This window comes from Strongyloides ratti (assembly GCF_001040885.1).
Source record: "Strongyloides ratti genome assembly S_ratti_ED321, chromosome : 1".
In the NCBI taxonomy this organism is placed as follows: domain Eukaryota; kingdom Metazoa; phylum Nematoda; class Chromadorea; order Rhabditida; family Strongyloididae; genus Strongyloides; species Strongyloides ratti.
Window position 1 is genome coordinate 8,145,776 of NC_037307.1, and position 15,421 is coordinate 8,161,196.

Here is a 15,421-nt window from a genome sequence, read left to right on the forward strand (position 1 = left end):
ATATTGATATAAAATATTATATAGTGGACTTTTATTTAACACACATAAAATATTTTATGTTTAAAGATAAAAATATCATTACATTCCAAAGGTGTCTACCAAATTGGAGTAGTTAGATAATATCAATATATTTAAATTTTGATAAGTTAATACCGATAATTCATTTTTCTTCATGAATAAATAAATAAACAATTTGATTGATTATAAAAAAAATACCTTTATCATTTTTTCTTACTATATATTATAGTTATAATAATATAGTTGTTAAAATATGCTTTTTATTCTTCAATATTTTAAAGTTACTTTTTAATTAAAATAATTTAAAAATAATTTTTTAATTCTTATCAATCAAAAGTCGTATAAACGAAGCTCCAAAATTTTCTTTTTTGATTAGGTAAAACTAGATTTTGTTATATTTACATTATAATAATGTCTGCAAAATGTTTCAATCTATCAAAAAGTAATATTTTAAATTTATTTATTTCAAAAAGTGAATGTATTTATAGAAATTTAGCATATGAAGAAAAATTATTTAGGTATTATTAATTTATACTTATAGTAGTATATTTTTTCTAGGACTCATGATTTATCTAAAGGAAATGCAATATTTATGTGGTCTAATACTCCTTCAATTGTCATTGGTAGGCATCAAAATCCATGGCTTGAAATTAATATTCCACATGCACTTGAAAATAAAATAAATATTGCTAGAAGGCATAGTGGTGGAGGAACTGTATATCATGATCTTGGAAATTTAAATATTTCAATATTAACAGAACATTCCTATCATTGTAGACCAAAAAATTTAACTTTATTAAGTAATATTTTAAATAATAAATATAAGATAAATATAATACCGAATAAACGTGATGATATGATTTTAAATCCAGGTGAAAGAAAAATTTCAGGTACAGCTGCAAGAATTTCTAAAGGTAGAGCATACCATCATTTAACATTATTAGTTGATGTAAATTTAATAACATTAAAAAATTCATTAAAAAGTCCATGGGTTGAGAAGATAGAGACAAATGCTACAAGAAGTGTTCCAGCAAAAGCTGTTGGTTTTTTAGGACAAGAAATTAAAAATATTACTGTTGAAGATGTTAAAGAAACATTAGTGGATGGATTAACAAAAGAAAATGGTGGAAAAATTAATATATTTATGGTTAATCCTAATAATGATGAAGAAATTGATGTTGAGGATTTAAAACTTTTAAAAAGTTGGGATTGGATCTATGGAAAAACACCAAAATTCACTTATATATATTCAAATGAAAAAATACCGTTGAAAATAGAAAAAGGAAGAATAAAGGATCTTGATAATGAGTTACCACAAATTTTACCAGAATAATTGTTGAGTAAAATTTAATTATATGTCTTTCTAAATATAGATAATTATTAGATGTTTAAAAAAAAATCTCAATAACATTTTTTTTTCTGTATATTATGTATAAATTTGTTTGTTATAATTCCAAAATTTACTTATGAAATTTTAAGATCAAATAAATTGAAAATAATAAGATTATTATTATATCAATTTTAGTAATCTGTAAAATGGAAAACTCCATCAATCTAAAGTCAAAAGATAATAATCTTCCATTAGAAAAAACACAATCATTAAAGTTGGTTGATGCAGAAAAAATAAATAATGAAAAAACAAAATTGATAAACAAACAAAATGCTGAAAAATATATGAATATTGAAAGGGACACTAAAATATTAGACACAGATAATATATTATCAACTAAAAAAAAGATTATTAATATTGATGAGGGGGATTATGAGAAGTTAGAAAAACCTACGATTGATGCTTTGAATAATTTAACTAATTGTTATCAAATTTTTCATGAAAATATTTCTGGAAATGATCCTTATAATGTGATTAAACATTTAAAAAGTACAATTAAAGAAATGAACACCCAAAAAAAAGATGTTAAAGTTGATCAATCATATAAAAATTACGCTTCTATTAATTATGATGAGACATGGAATGGTGAAAATAAACTTTACAATCATTTCTCAAAATTTTCTTGTCTTAATTTGTCAAATAACGATCAGTCAAAGGAACATATTCCAAAAGAGGCAAAAAAAATTGTAGAAAAAAATAAAGAAATAAAAAAAATAATTCCATTAGAGGCTGGCAAAAACAACACTACTAAGTTAACAAAAATAGAAGATAAACAATTAACTTCAACTATAGATGAAAGTCATAGTAAGAATGAACCTAAAAAAACATCAAAAAAGTTTAGTTTACAAAAAAAGTCAGGAAACAAAAAAAAGGAAATACCAAAGGAATTATTGATAAAAAAAGAGAATTCATCAAGTAAAGTTAAACAATTGGGAAATGAAAAATCGATTTCAAAGTTTAATGAGCCACCAAAAGATTTGAGGAATGATTTATCATTAAAAAAAGAAAATAAATCTAAGATTAAAAACAGTGAAAAGGAAGGACAAGATAAGATGTCATTAAGTAATAAAAAAATAGAAAAAGAAATAGCTCCTGTTTCCTCTTCTGAAATTCCTCCAAATTCTGGTGTTAATTCTAAACACGATAATAAAGAAAAGGCAAAATCTATTGAGAATGAGAGGATGATAAAAACATATGATATTATGGAATCTGATAATGATAAATTAGCAAACATGTTTTCAAATATTGGATCATCTGTAAAATTAACAAATGAAATGGTATCCAAAATTCTTCATGTTATGATTGAAAAGAAATATGTCACAGAAAAAGAATTTTCAAAGTATTTTGAGAAATTATTAGTTAATCCAAATACAAGTTCACTTACCGTTTCTTCATTTACATCATTATTAAAAAATAATTGTAAGTACTTTATTATGCCTTCAACAGATAAAAAATAATTTCATCTTCATGTATGTAATAATTGTTTAATTTTAAAAATTATTATCTATAGATAAAATCAAATATTGGTAATTACTAATATTTTTCAAAAAAAGAATAATATATATTTTTTATTAATATAAGAAAATTTTCCAATGCCTATAATGAAATAATTTTAATATTTTACCTTAATTTTTTTTAATTTTTCTACTAAACTTATCATTTATTACATTAACAATTTATATAAAAAATTTTTTAATTAAATTTTATAGTTGAGATATTTTATAACAAATTTTTTATTCAATAAGTTTTATGTATAATAAATATAATTTGTGTTAAAGAAGAATATTAAATATATATAATTTTTAAAGTTTTCCTATAGTTTTATATATTTTTATACATAATATATACCTAATATATACATTCTTTTAATTTTTATATATATGAAAAAAAAACATTTTTTTTAATATTTTCTTTGTCATTAAAAATATTATTAAATATTTGATATAATGATATAATTTTCTACTAGTTTTTTTTTTTAATGAAAAAAAAATATAGTATATTATATACATACCAAATATATTTAAAGATAATTTAAATGTTTAAAAGACATAAAAAGAAAATAATTATAGTAAGGTTCATTTTAGTAAAATTAATTAATAATTTTTTTATATAAATATTAATATATATATATACATATATGCAAATTATAAAATTATATTGATACGCCAAAACTTGAAGTAATATTTTATCCAAATTTATAGTATAAAATAATTAATTAATGAGATAAAATCTAAAGATGAATATGTTTTAAACCTTGAATAAAGGCTTATTAATGTTTAAACTTTGATATAAAAAGAAAATATAAATAAAAGAGAAAAGTAAATTAAAGAATTATATTATTTTGTTTGTGATATTATGTATATTCTAGAAATTATCATATTAATTTATTTATTTTTTATAAATAATATTTCATGTAATGAAAATAGAAAATTATTATTAGTGTCATCAATTTGGAGACATGGTTTAAGATCACCATGTATATTAATAAAAGGAACAAAATATAATGAACGTTTTTGGAAACGTCCATTAGAAAATTTAATATCTAATGGGCAAATAGATATGATGAAACAAGGTAAAAAATTAAGAAAACGATATATGTATGATTTAAAATTTTTAAGTATTGAAACAAATCCTAATGAGGTAGATTAATATTATTTTTAAAAATATATATAAATATTTTATTATTTAAGTTATTTATAAGAAGTACAAATTATACAAGAACAATTGAAAGTGCAAATATTTTATTATCATCATTTCTAAGAGGGCAATCAAAATATTATCCATCAACACCTGAATGGTTGGCAAATTATACACCAATTGCTGTTTATATTGATTTTTTTGGCTATCCATATATTTGGAAATTATCACTTTGTAAAAAATTTGAAATTACCAAAAAAAAAAGAGAACAATCTAAAAATGCACTTAAATATAAGGAACAAAATAAAGAAATGTTAGATGATATTTTAAATATTTCTCAAATTGATGATGAATCAACGATATGTTGTATATTTGACTACTTTAATATTATAGAAAAAGAAAAGTTAGAATTTCCCAAACAAATGACAAAATCACACTTTTCAAAATTAACAAACTTTTTTAATAATTATTATTTACACTCTTATGGAGAGGCACTTTTAGGTGATTCTGAAGATGTTGAATTGATTAAATATTCAGGTGGTATTATTTTAAAAAATATATTTGAAAATTTTTTTAATCGAATGAATACAAGTGATGATTCAAATTTTGGAACAAAATTTTTTGGATACTCAGCTCATGATAATTATATTCATCCCATCTTATTAGCATTAGGTATCAAACAACAAGTATTGGGTAAACATTATATTGATGCTGGTGCAATGATTATATTTGAATTATATCAAAATTTAAATAATAATCATTTTGACATATTAATTTTATTTTCAAAAAATTCAACATCACCTTTAGAAAAAGTGACAAAATATGTACCAAATTGTCAGTTTAATGATTATTGTAATTATCAAGAAATTTATGAACAAATATCAAAATATTTACCCAAAGATATATTAAATGAGTGTCAGTTGCCTATCCTATAATTATTAATTAAATATTATTATTAAATATCATAGTTTAAATTTTATTATTGAAATAATTTTCAATTATTTTTAGGTAATAGACTAAAGATTAATTTAAAGTTAAATTATAAAATATTTATTGAAATCTTATTTTATCTCAAAATAAAAAAAAAAATTTAATAGTATATTCTGGTTATAACTTAAAATTAAGAATTTATAATAACAACATAATCACTATATTAATGTTATTATATAAAGTACATGTTGCTAAAATATATGATAGATTACTTAGTAACAATTATATTAAAATAGGATAGTAGAAATGCAAAAATGTATATAATAAAGTTAACTTTTTTTTATACATGATAATTAAATTTTATAATAAATTAGTCTAACATCAACATTGCTAACATAAAAGATGATTTATTTCAAGAAAAATTTAGACTTTTTTATTTTTTAAAAAGATATTCTACTTTACCATGGTATATCTAAAAATTTAATATAATGTAAATAAAATTTAATGTCACTATTTAAAATTAACTTTTTTTAGATCATAATATATTACTATCTATAAAATAGAAAATAAATATTTTTTAATATTGTTTTTTTTTCACATAAAAATTATAATTCAAGTATTTTATTTTGATGGCATAGATTACAGTTTAGGAATAAAATTTAATGATACATTTGCGAAAAATATTTAAAGTTGTTAATTTCAAAAAATAATAATATTTGTTAACAATTCTAAATTTTTTAAGATGATATCCAAAAAATGTTATTTAAAATATAATGATAATTTATTTTAACCATATGTTTAATAAACATGAATCTTAAATTAAGGGTTAAAGAACAATTAACTTTGTACTGTACTTTTTAAACTTTTTTTATCTATATGATTTAATATTTTTTATTCTTAAAAGATACTTTTTTTTCCATTGTTGTAATTTTTAATGTATTTTTTAAAGTAGAAAAATTTATTTTTTATAAATGTATATTTTTTAAATTATTCCATAAATATTTGATAATGTAAACTAATTTTAAATATTTTTACTTATTTTTTTTTTTTTTTTGGGGGTTGAGAACATTACATATTAATAAAGTATATAAATTAAATATGAACAGAAAACTATGCATTTTTTAATTATTGAGTTAATTTATATATATTGAATTAAAAAGGCATTTAATTTACTGATTAGAATGAAAAAAAAAAATTTTTTAAATGACCAACAATTTTTAGATAATCTTTTAAAAACTGTTATTTTTAAAAAAGACTTTTTAAGATATAAATATTTATTTTAAAAATAAATAACTTAGACAGTATTTATATTTATCATATAATCTTGTGAAACATTTATGTAATAATAGATTATGTATAAATAAAATGATTTATATATAAAAGTTAATTTATTTATTAATTAAAAGTTAATACAGATGATTTGAAAACTATATTATTAATGTAGCAATATTTAATGTATGTTTTTAATAATTTTAAAATTAGACTAAATTTCTATTTATTTTTTTTTTTTTTCTAAACAAGAACATTTTAAGTTTTCTTGTGAATTAATATTATTGCCATATATAATAATTGAAAATTTAGAAAATAAGATTTTTAATACTAATATATATACTTATATTTATTATTTATTTAAAAATTTTTAAAAATGATATTTTGCAATATATAATTTTATTATTTTATCTGTAACTTCCCTTTTTATTATTAATTTTACCTTTGTATTTAAAAATATGTTTACTTTATTTATCGTTGACTGTTAAATCTTTGCATAGAGAACAGCATTTTGTATCATTTTCCATTAAAAATCTTTGTTGACGTGTATGTTACTAATGGCATGCCATCAAGCTTATATTTTATAAATTCTTTTAACAATTTGGAAACTATATTTATTTATATGTAAAAAGGTTGAAGAAATTTTTTAAAATAACATAATACTCAATAAAAACTTCTTGAAGCATCTTAAAATTAAATTAACTTTAATTTTATTTTAGCCATATTATTTCTATTTTTATAACTCTCGTTTATAAAACATATTTTTATAAAGTTTCATATATTATTAAATATTTTTGTTATTTTAATTTTTTAAACTCTTTTAAAAGTATTTTATAACCTATATTATAGATTTATTAATTTTTTTTTTTATCATTTGATTATAGTTACCATAACAATATTGTGATATTAACCATTTTTTTTTACCATACTATTGTAATTATTTTTAATAAACATTTCCTGTTTAAATAGAACAATAGCTATATTATTTGATCAGTAAGATTGCTTTAAGCACATAACATAGCGTGTTAAGAATACATAATAAATATTCCAAAAATAATAGGATAATTAAAAATATTTTAACATTTATACTTATTAGTTGTTTATTAATTAAAATAAAATTTACATTTGAAATAAAAAGTTTTATTCACATTTCTAATATCACTTTTAACAAAATTAGTTGTATTCCAGGAATACATTTTTTATAAAAAAAAAGAAAGTAAACATTTTATAAATAATAAAACATTTTATATTTATTATATCCTCCTTCCAAATAAAACTTGAAATTTTAACAGTTAATAAAAAGTTTTGAATCTCAAACATTTTTAATTTATTATTCCATTGGTCACGAAAAAAAAACATGAAATTTAACTTGAAAAGTTATTTACGTAATTTGATTAAATTGTAAATTAATATAATAAAATTTTAGCATTATTTTTACCAAAAATTTATTATTTCAAATTAAATATCATGGAAATTTTTTTGATGTCTTCATCATACTAATTTACCCTATATTGATAAAAAAAAAATCTTTTTATTTTTTTTTTCAAAAATTATTTATTAACCAAATCTGAATTTTAATAATTAAAGTAGTATGGTTGTGGGAAGAACAGCGGCATTTGCTAAAAGAAGGCAATCTTTAGCTCACTTACATAGCTATCATACCAAGACAACCAATTCATCTTTAGGTAATAAAAAATGTTCTTTCAAATTTTTATATTTTTCAGTGAAACGTACCTCGGACAATGAGGAAATTGACAAAAAAGCAAGTATGAAAAAAAGTAGTAAAAGAAGAAAATCAGTTTTATTGAGTAAGTTTTTTTTTTTTAAACTTTTTTTAAAAAATTTTTTACTGGTTTGGGAAAATAAAATTTTTGTCCTAATAAATTATACACTTACAAAAAAATTTTTTTATAAAATCTTTATTTGACATTTTATCAAATATTTTTCTTATTAAAGTTAAAGTAATAGATTTGTAATGTTATATAAATAATTAATCGTATCCAAGATGTTAAATGACATTTCATTTTCTTATTATTGTATATAAAACAAACAAAATCTTTCCTATAATTATTTTAATTATTTATAAAATGACGATATCTTAAATTATAAGCCTATCTATATTTTATTCTTACTACTTTTTTTGATTTTATTTTTATCATATCTATATATATATATTTTTAAAAATTATAATTATATTTATAATAAAATGATTAGATCAACTTTATTAAATCGTCAAAAACGTCAATCTATATTTAAAACTTCTTTTGCTAAGAAACACCAACAAAAAAAACTTGGATACGAAGCTTCTAATGATTCTAATAGTACCGTTACTCTAAGTATTTCAAATAATACATTTAATGATGTATCTAAAAAAAATTATGTCCAAAGGCATCATTCACAACCATTAACTTCTCCAAAAAATTCTTTAAAAAAAAATACCAGTCAGGTGGTAATTATTAATAATCAAACGACATTTTTTAAAAAATTAAATAAAAAAGATTTTAAAAATAAAAGATCTAAGTCACTGTCTAATTCCAATGATATTGGTATGTTAAAAAAATATATAAAATAAAAGTTATATTTTTCACTAACTATATTTATTTTTTATTATTTTTAGAAAAAAAGTTATCAACAACATCGAGGTATAATACACCACCAAATTCTGCTGGATTTAGGAGTACCAGAAGAGCCTCAAGAGCAACTTTACATGATACCAGGAATTCTTTTGATTTTGCAACAGCAGTACTTCAGGTAAATTTAATATCAAAATTTATTTTTATTAATTATATAAAAAAATTATTTAACATATATTCCTACAATTTATTTTTTTTTACATAACTTTAGACAAAATTTATTTTAACAATATATTGTAATTATTTAATAAACAAATTAACATTCAAAATATAAAGAGCTTCACTTAAGAGTTTTAAATTTTATTAAATAACAATAAAGTTACACAAAATGAGAATTTTTTTTTAATAAAAATTATGAATAAACTTTTTCCTTTAATAACTTTAATTTATTTTATTATATTATTTTGTTAATTTAATTACTTTACATTATATATTATAGTAATTTAACTTTTATTAACATAAATGTATATATACTATATTTGATAGTAAACAATTATTTTTAAAAGAAATTATTAATGTATATTACTTGAACTTTTTGAACTGAATTTTATTCTTCCTTATTATTATGATAACAATTCTTCCTCTATATATAGAAAACCAATTTACATTTTCTTAAACTATTTAATTTGGTTAAAAAATTTTGTCTTATTTTTAGAACTATTATAAAAATTTTAAATTTTGTTACTAACTATTTTATTAGAATACAATAACACTTTGTTATGTCTCAAATTATACAATTTCATTTTATAAAAAAAAAACTAGAGAAAGAACTAATTAAAAGTTGATGTAGAATACTTGAAATGCACTTGAATAATATGTGAATATTTTGATGTTCTTCACAACTCTTAAATCATATTTTTATATTTCAATTTCTTTTGTAACACATAATTTTGTTATCTTTTTTATTTATGTACACAAATAAATATTATCACAATAAATATGTAACCTTTCTTTGTCTTTCTCTATCATACCAATTCATTTATATTTAAGATTACATATATATATATATATTAAAATTAAAATATTTTTATTTTTCATAATATTTTAATGTAGGGTTTTTATATAGTACTAACTATTTGCTTTATAAATATTTGTAAATAAAATAAATAATATTTTTTTTTTCTTAAAAATTTATACTTTTCTTTAATCATGCCAATCATCTATATATTTTATTAATATACATAACATCTTACTTACTTTTTTAGTTATTAAATGCAAAGTGGGTAAAGCGTAAAATTCCACCCAATTTGATTGGCTTCTAGTTTTATGATAAAGTTTATTCAAATTAAGGAATATTTATTAATATTTTACTACAAAATCGGCAAAAGAATAATTTATATTTTTATTCTTAAATTTATCTTCTAAAGTTTTTATTACCAAAATTTTGCCATATCTAATATTTTATTTATTTTTATTTTTAGGCTGCCCGGCGTGCCTCAGAAGCCTGTTCCCATAAACGGGAATCTAGTACAATTGAGGGAAATAGTTTACAAAACGACAACGACTATTCATCTAACAATTTTTATAAAACAAATAATAATTTTTTTTGTGATAAAACATTGGAAAAATCTTCAGATTCCCTGAAATCAGTTAATTCTTTCTTAAAATCTGATACAACAACATATGTTCCTCCCTGGAGAAGACGGTAAGTATATATATAAAAAAAAAGTAATAAATGAAATTTTAAAAGTTGTTAAAAATAACATACATTAAGGAAAAAAAAATATGGTAAATAATATATTATATTTTTTTTTAATAAAAAGATCGGACTAATATAAGTAACTGTAAAAAAAAAACATCATTTTTAAAATTAATATTTATATAATATAATAGGCATAGAATATCTCTACCAAAAAAAAAAATTATCAATCCATTTTCATAAATTAATTTTGTTAATAAATTATAATATTTCCAAGTTTATTAAGAAGAAAAATTAATTGGCAAAATTTTTGTAAAATTATGTATGATCGTAATTAATATGTAATAAATATATTTTTGACTTAAAAATATTAATGAAGATTTGTTTTTTAGTTATATATAAAAGCATATAATACTATCAGAATATTTTTAAATTTGAGATTTATATATATATATATATATATATGGTGATTAAGGACATTATTTTTCACTTTTTTTAAAAACTTATTAATTTATAATAAATTCTTATTTGAAAAAAAAATGTTAGTTATTATCTTTTTTTAATAAAATATATGTCTTTTACATTTTATTTTATTTTTTTTTCAAAATAAATAATGATGTTTGAAAAGGATTTTTAATAACAAAGGTGGTAAAATTTTTCCAATGATTTCGTTTATTCTATTTATAAATTTAAGTATATTGTTAAAATATATATTATAATGTTTCTATAGCATTTACCTTCTTTAAAAATATACAATTTATATTTCTTAAATATTTCCTTTGATAACCAAATATTGAAAAAAAAAAATTTTTTTATCTTATCTTTAGTTTTATTATTAAGTAAAATTTGTATTTAGTTATATATAAAATGTATATAAAAAAAATATATTATTTAAATATTTTACAGAAAATAATATATGAAAAAATTTTTGTAAAAAACTTTTAGAGTATTTAATTAATAATATTATTTTTAGTTAAATTATTACCTAATATATTGTTTATTTATTGTATAAATAATTAATATGTATAAATAATGTAAATAAAAACAGTAGATGTTTTTATACCAGAAAAAAAAAAGTATTTCTTTTAAAAATTGTAGATAAATTTTTCTTCTGTAAATTAATAATAAAAATATTTTATAAAAATTGATGTTGTTTATTGTTATATGTATAAAATTGAAATCCAATCAATCATTTCTTTAAAGTAAAGAATTTTTAGCTTTTAATTTATTTGTCATGCTATTTTTATAATAAATACACAAAAAAAAATTGTATAAATGATATCTTTTTTTATTTGTAGGTGACACAATTCTTGTTCATTTTCCTCATCTGTCAAATTTCTATATAGTTTATATGATTTATATAAAATTTGTATTATTGATAGTATAAAAATCTTTTTTTTGTTGTTGTATAATATATATAAAATGATACATAAGTTAAAAAGTTTGGCTATTCTTGAGTTAACTAAATTTTTAACTATTAGATTTTGCTCATTAGTTTTAAATATGTTATATTTCATTCTTTTTTATCACTGTGCATTCGTGAGATTATTAGTTTGTTAAAATAAAACTTAAGCATGTAGTTACATGATATTATTATTGCATTCAAATATTAACATTACTTAGTTTTTACTTTTTAGTATCGATATACTATAATTTTAATAGTATTAGAGAAAAAAATTTGTTAAACCAAAAATTTTTTTTTTATGTAAATTATAAAGTTTTAATTTATTATATTAAAATATTTTTATAATTATTATATATATTTTTTAAAAAAAAAAAAATTTTTTTTCCTACCTTAGTTTAAAAAAAAAACCAATTATAGACTTATTTATTTTTAAAAAAAATTTCTACATATTTATTTAATATTTCTAAACTACTATTTATATCATTAAAATATATAATATTTTATAAATTTCCATGTATGGAAATGATGGTTTATCTAATCAATCAAGAGATTCTTTACTTTGTGATTCAGAACATATAAAATTACCTCCAAATGATTCATATCAACAATGGTTAACTGAAAGTTTTTCTAATGCTCCTACCCGTGTTCTTTCAGTTGAAGAAAGTTACAATAATAATAAGAAATATTATGTTAAACGTTTACCATTAAATATTAGGCAAACTTCAACACCAATGTTACCATGTTCCTTGTCACGGCGTAAATTTCAATCACCATGTATTACACGTTACTATTCACAAAATAATCCAAAATCTAACTATTATCATACTCAGTCATTTGATAATAACAAAAAAATTTATAATTCATCTCTCTCATCTAATGCTATTTTTTTAAATAAGTTTGTTGACCAATATTCAGCAGGGTCAACAACAAATTTTAATGCTTGTAATAATAATATAGAGAAATTAAAAAAACAAAAATCCCTAATATTTGAAGCAACAAAAAATGATAATAGTTATAATACAAATGATATGATGCCTTGTTCAGAGAATAAAAATATAATTAAACATGATGCGCCACTTATAGAATCATATAACCATATATCTCCTACATCTCAAATTACACCAAAATTAGGTTCAAAATTAAATAATGAAAAAGTTAACAAGTTTACTAGTTACTTAGATACAAATAAAGATATTACAACTAACAATAGTAAATGTTATGATAAATATGATGATACTGTTGAATTTTTTCATAATCTTCATAAAAATAGTAAAATTTCTAACACATCAACCCTACCTAATAATCATAATAAAATTGATGAAAATTTATTTTCACAAAAAAAAATTAGTTTAAGAAGGGGTTTCCTTAAAAGGCAGTTGGCAGCTGTTGATTTTGATGAAAATTGTTTCGGTTCTCAAGAACCATTTGACAAAAATAATGAAACAAGAAGGTAGTTATTATTAATTAATAAAATAAAAACATAATTAATACTATTTTAATGACATTATAATTATTTTTTTTTTAGTGTTGTGGATATAACAGACCACAAAACATGTGCAATATTAATGTCAAAGATGAAAGATAACCAAAGAACAAGCTCTCCATTGTAAGTTTGATAAAAAATTAAAAAAAAAATTTTATATATATATATTTTTGTTATATTATAACAAAAAAAAAAACAATAAAAAATGCAACATGTTTTGGCATTAAATTATATAGATATTTTTTAAATATTTTTATTGATAGATAATACATCATTTAAATATTAAAAAAAATAAGTACATCTTTATAATATTTTAAAGTGGCTTTGATAAAAAAAATTGATAAGTTTAACTAATACTTCCTTTAATTCTCCAATTTAATATAAAGATTAACTTTTTGTTTTATTATCATGAATATTCTAACTATAAGAAAATATATATATTCACTATAAATTAAAAATGTACCCTTATTTCTTGTTTTCTAAATCACATAATATATTTTGACTTTATATTCATTCTATGTTATCATATATTATTGTAAACCCATAAGATATACTTAAATATTTCTTTGCAAATTTTTGAAATAAAACTACTAAGAAAAATAATTATTATTGTATGCCCTCAATGACTTTTTACATCAAATGACTACGTTTTCAATTTATCATCTTATTTTCTATTATATTATTAAACTTTAGAAGCTTATCTTTTAGATACCTCTTCACTGTCCCACTTTCTTCTAATATATTTTCAATTTTCTTTAAAAAGTCATTTTTTCCTGTACTCAGTATTAATTTTCTAGAAAAGCTTATATTTTTAAATTTTTATTTTTAAAAATTACTAAATATAATATTAACCAACATCTATACTCATATTTTAAAATTATAAATTTTTATAATTTTTTACTTAATTTTTATATTATATTTTAATGATCATATCATTAAAAAAATATGAAAAAAATATAAATATTTATATTTATCTATAAAAAAAATAATTATTTTTTTAAATACTATCCATATTTAATAATCAGATGTAATAATATGGTACATAAATCTCTAAGTTAACATTTAAAATTATCCACCATGTATTGTCTTTTCATATTTTTTTTTCTCCTCTCTTCATTCACCATGCTTAATAATTTTTTAAAAAAAATATATTTATCCTTGAGTTATTAAATTTTATTTAAAAAAAAGAAATCTTAATTTTGAACTATTGTTTTATTTTTGTAATTTATAAAATGTCCCATTCTTTATTACTTTTTATGAATAATTTATTTTTTTTAAAGCATAAATTAAACATTTCCTTTTTTTGTGTAGAATATTTTAATAGAATGAACATTATATATAATGTCACAGAATTTTATCATACTAATACTTTTTTTTTTTTTTTGATTCAAAATATAATTATAAATATTTATGAATTACTATTAAATTATCTGTTAGTTAAATAAAAAAAAAAGTATATATAAGAATGTAAATCCTTCTAGTAATTTATATTTATTTACAATATTGTTTTTTATACATATATATCAGGTAACAATAATTAATGATGTTGTTTTTAGAATTAAAATATCTTCTAAAATAAATAAAAATAAAAGAAATGTTTAAAAATTTTAAGTATAATATTTCTAATAATAATATTTTTATCTACTAAAACTAAAAAATTTTATATTTTTTAAAAAAAAAATAAAGATATACCATAAGTAGTATAAAATTTTAAATAAAATTATTTTTATTTTAAAATTTGGTATTTTAATTATTATCTATACTAAGCATATTTTATAAAATTTTTAGATATCAGGATGTAATTTTTTAATTGAAATAACTGAAGTTTTATACATAAAGTCTTGAAAAAAAAATTTAAATATTATAAGATAAGATTTCTAAAAGTAAATAATACTTTAAAAAGATAAAATATCTTTCGTTAAATTTTTAAATGTTTTAGTTTAATAAAGTATCGTAGTTGTAATTTATTTTAAATAGCATTTTCTTTATGTCATATTTTAATAAGGTTTTTATACAG

General features: G+C 18.5%; 4 protein-coding genes across 4 annotated transcripts; all 4 read left to right on the top strand.

Moving 5' to 3' along the window:
• Positions 1 to 440: 440 nt before the first annotated feature.
• On the top strand, positions 441 to 1,351 carry SRAE_1000253800 (Lipoyltransferase 1, mitochondrial; the record flags this gene model as incomplete). The annotated part of the gene is made up of 3 exons (XM_024649626.1): positions 441 to 460; positions 507 to 536; positions 577 to 1,351. The coding sequence occupies 3 exons, from the start codon at positions 441 to 443 to the stop codon at positions 1,349 to 1,351; spliced, it is 825 nt and encodes a 274-aa protein (XP_024503484.1).
• Positions 1,352 to 1,554: 203 nt separating this feature from the next.
• Positions 1,555 to 5,276, top strand: SRAE_1000253900 (Histidine phosphatase superfamily, clade-2-containing protein; the record flags this gene model as incomplete). The annotated part of the gene is made up of 4 exons (XM_024649627.1): positions 1,555 to 2,782; positions 3,777 to 4,048; positions 4,099 to 4,960; positions 5,218 to 5,276. 4 exons carry the CDS (start codon positions 1,555 to 1,557, stop codon positions 5,274 to 5,276), a joined length of 2,421 nt encoding a protein of 806 aa, XP_024503485.1.
• Positions 5,277 to 7,835: 2,559 nt separating this feature from the next.
• SRAE_1000254000 (Hypothetical protein) lies at positions 7,836 to 10,759 on the top strand (the record flags this gene model as incomplete). The annotated part of the gene is made up of 5 exons (XM_024649628.1): positions 7,836 to 7,929; positions 7,969 to 8,052; positions 8,862 to 8,995; positions 10,299 to 10,522; positions 10,711 to 10,759. 5 exons carry the CDS (start codon positions 7,836 to 7,838, stop codon positions 10,757 to 10,759), a joined length of 585 nt encoding a protein of 194 aa, XP_024503486.1.
• A 1,674-nt stretch (positions 10,760 to 12,433) lies between these two features.
• On the top strand, positions 12,434 to 13,531 carry SRAE_1000254100 (Hypothetical protein; the record flags this gene model as incomplete). The annotated part of the gene is made up of 2 exons (XM_024649629.1): positions 12,434 to 13,371; positions 13,447 to 13,531. The coding sequence occupies 2 exons, from the start codon at positions 12,434 to 12,436 to the stop codon at positions 13,529 to 13,531; spliced, it is 1,023 nt and encodes a 340-aa protein (XP_024503487.1).
• Positions 13,532 to 15,421: the final 1,890 nt, after the last annotated feature.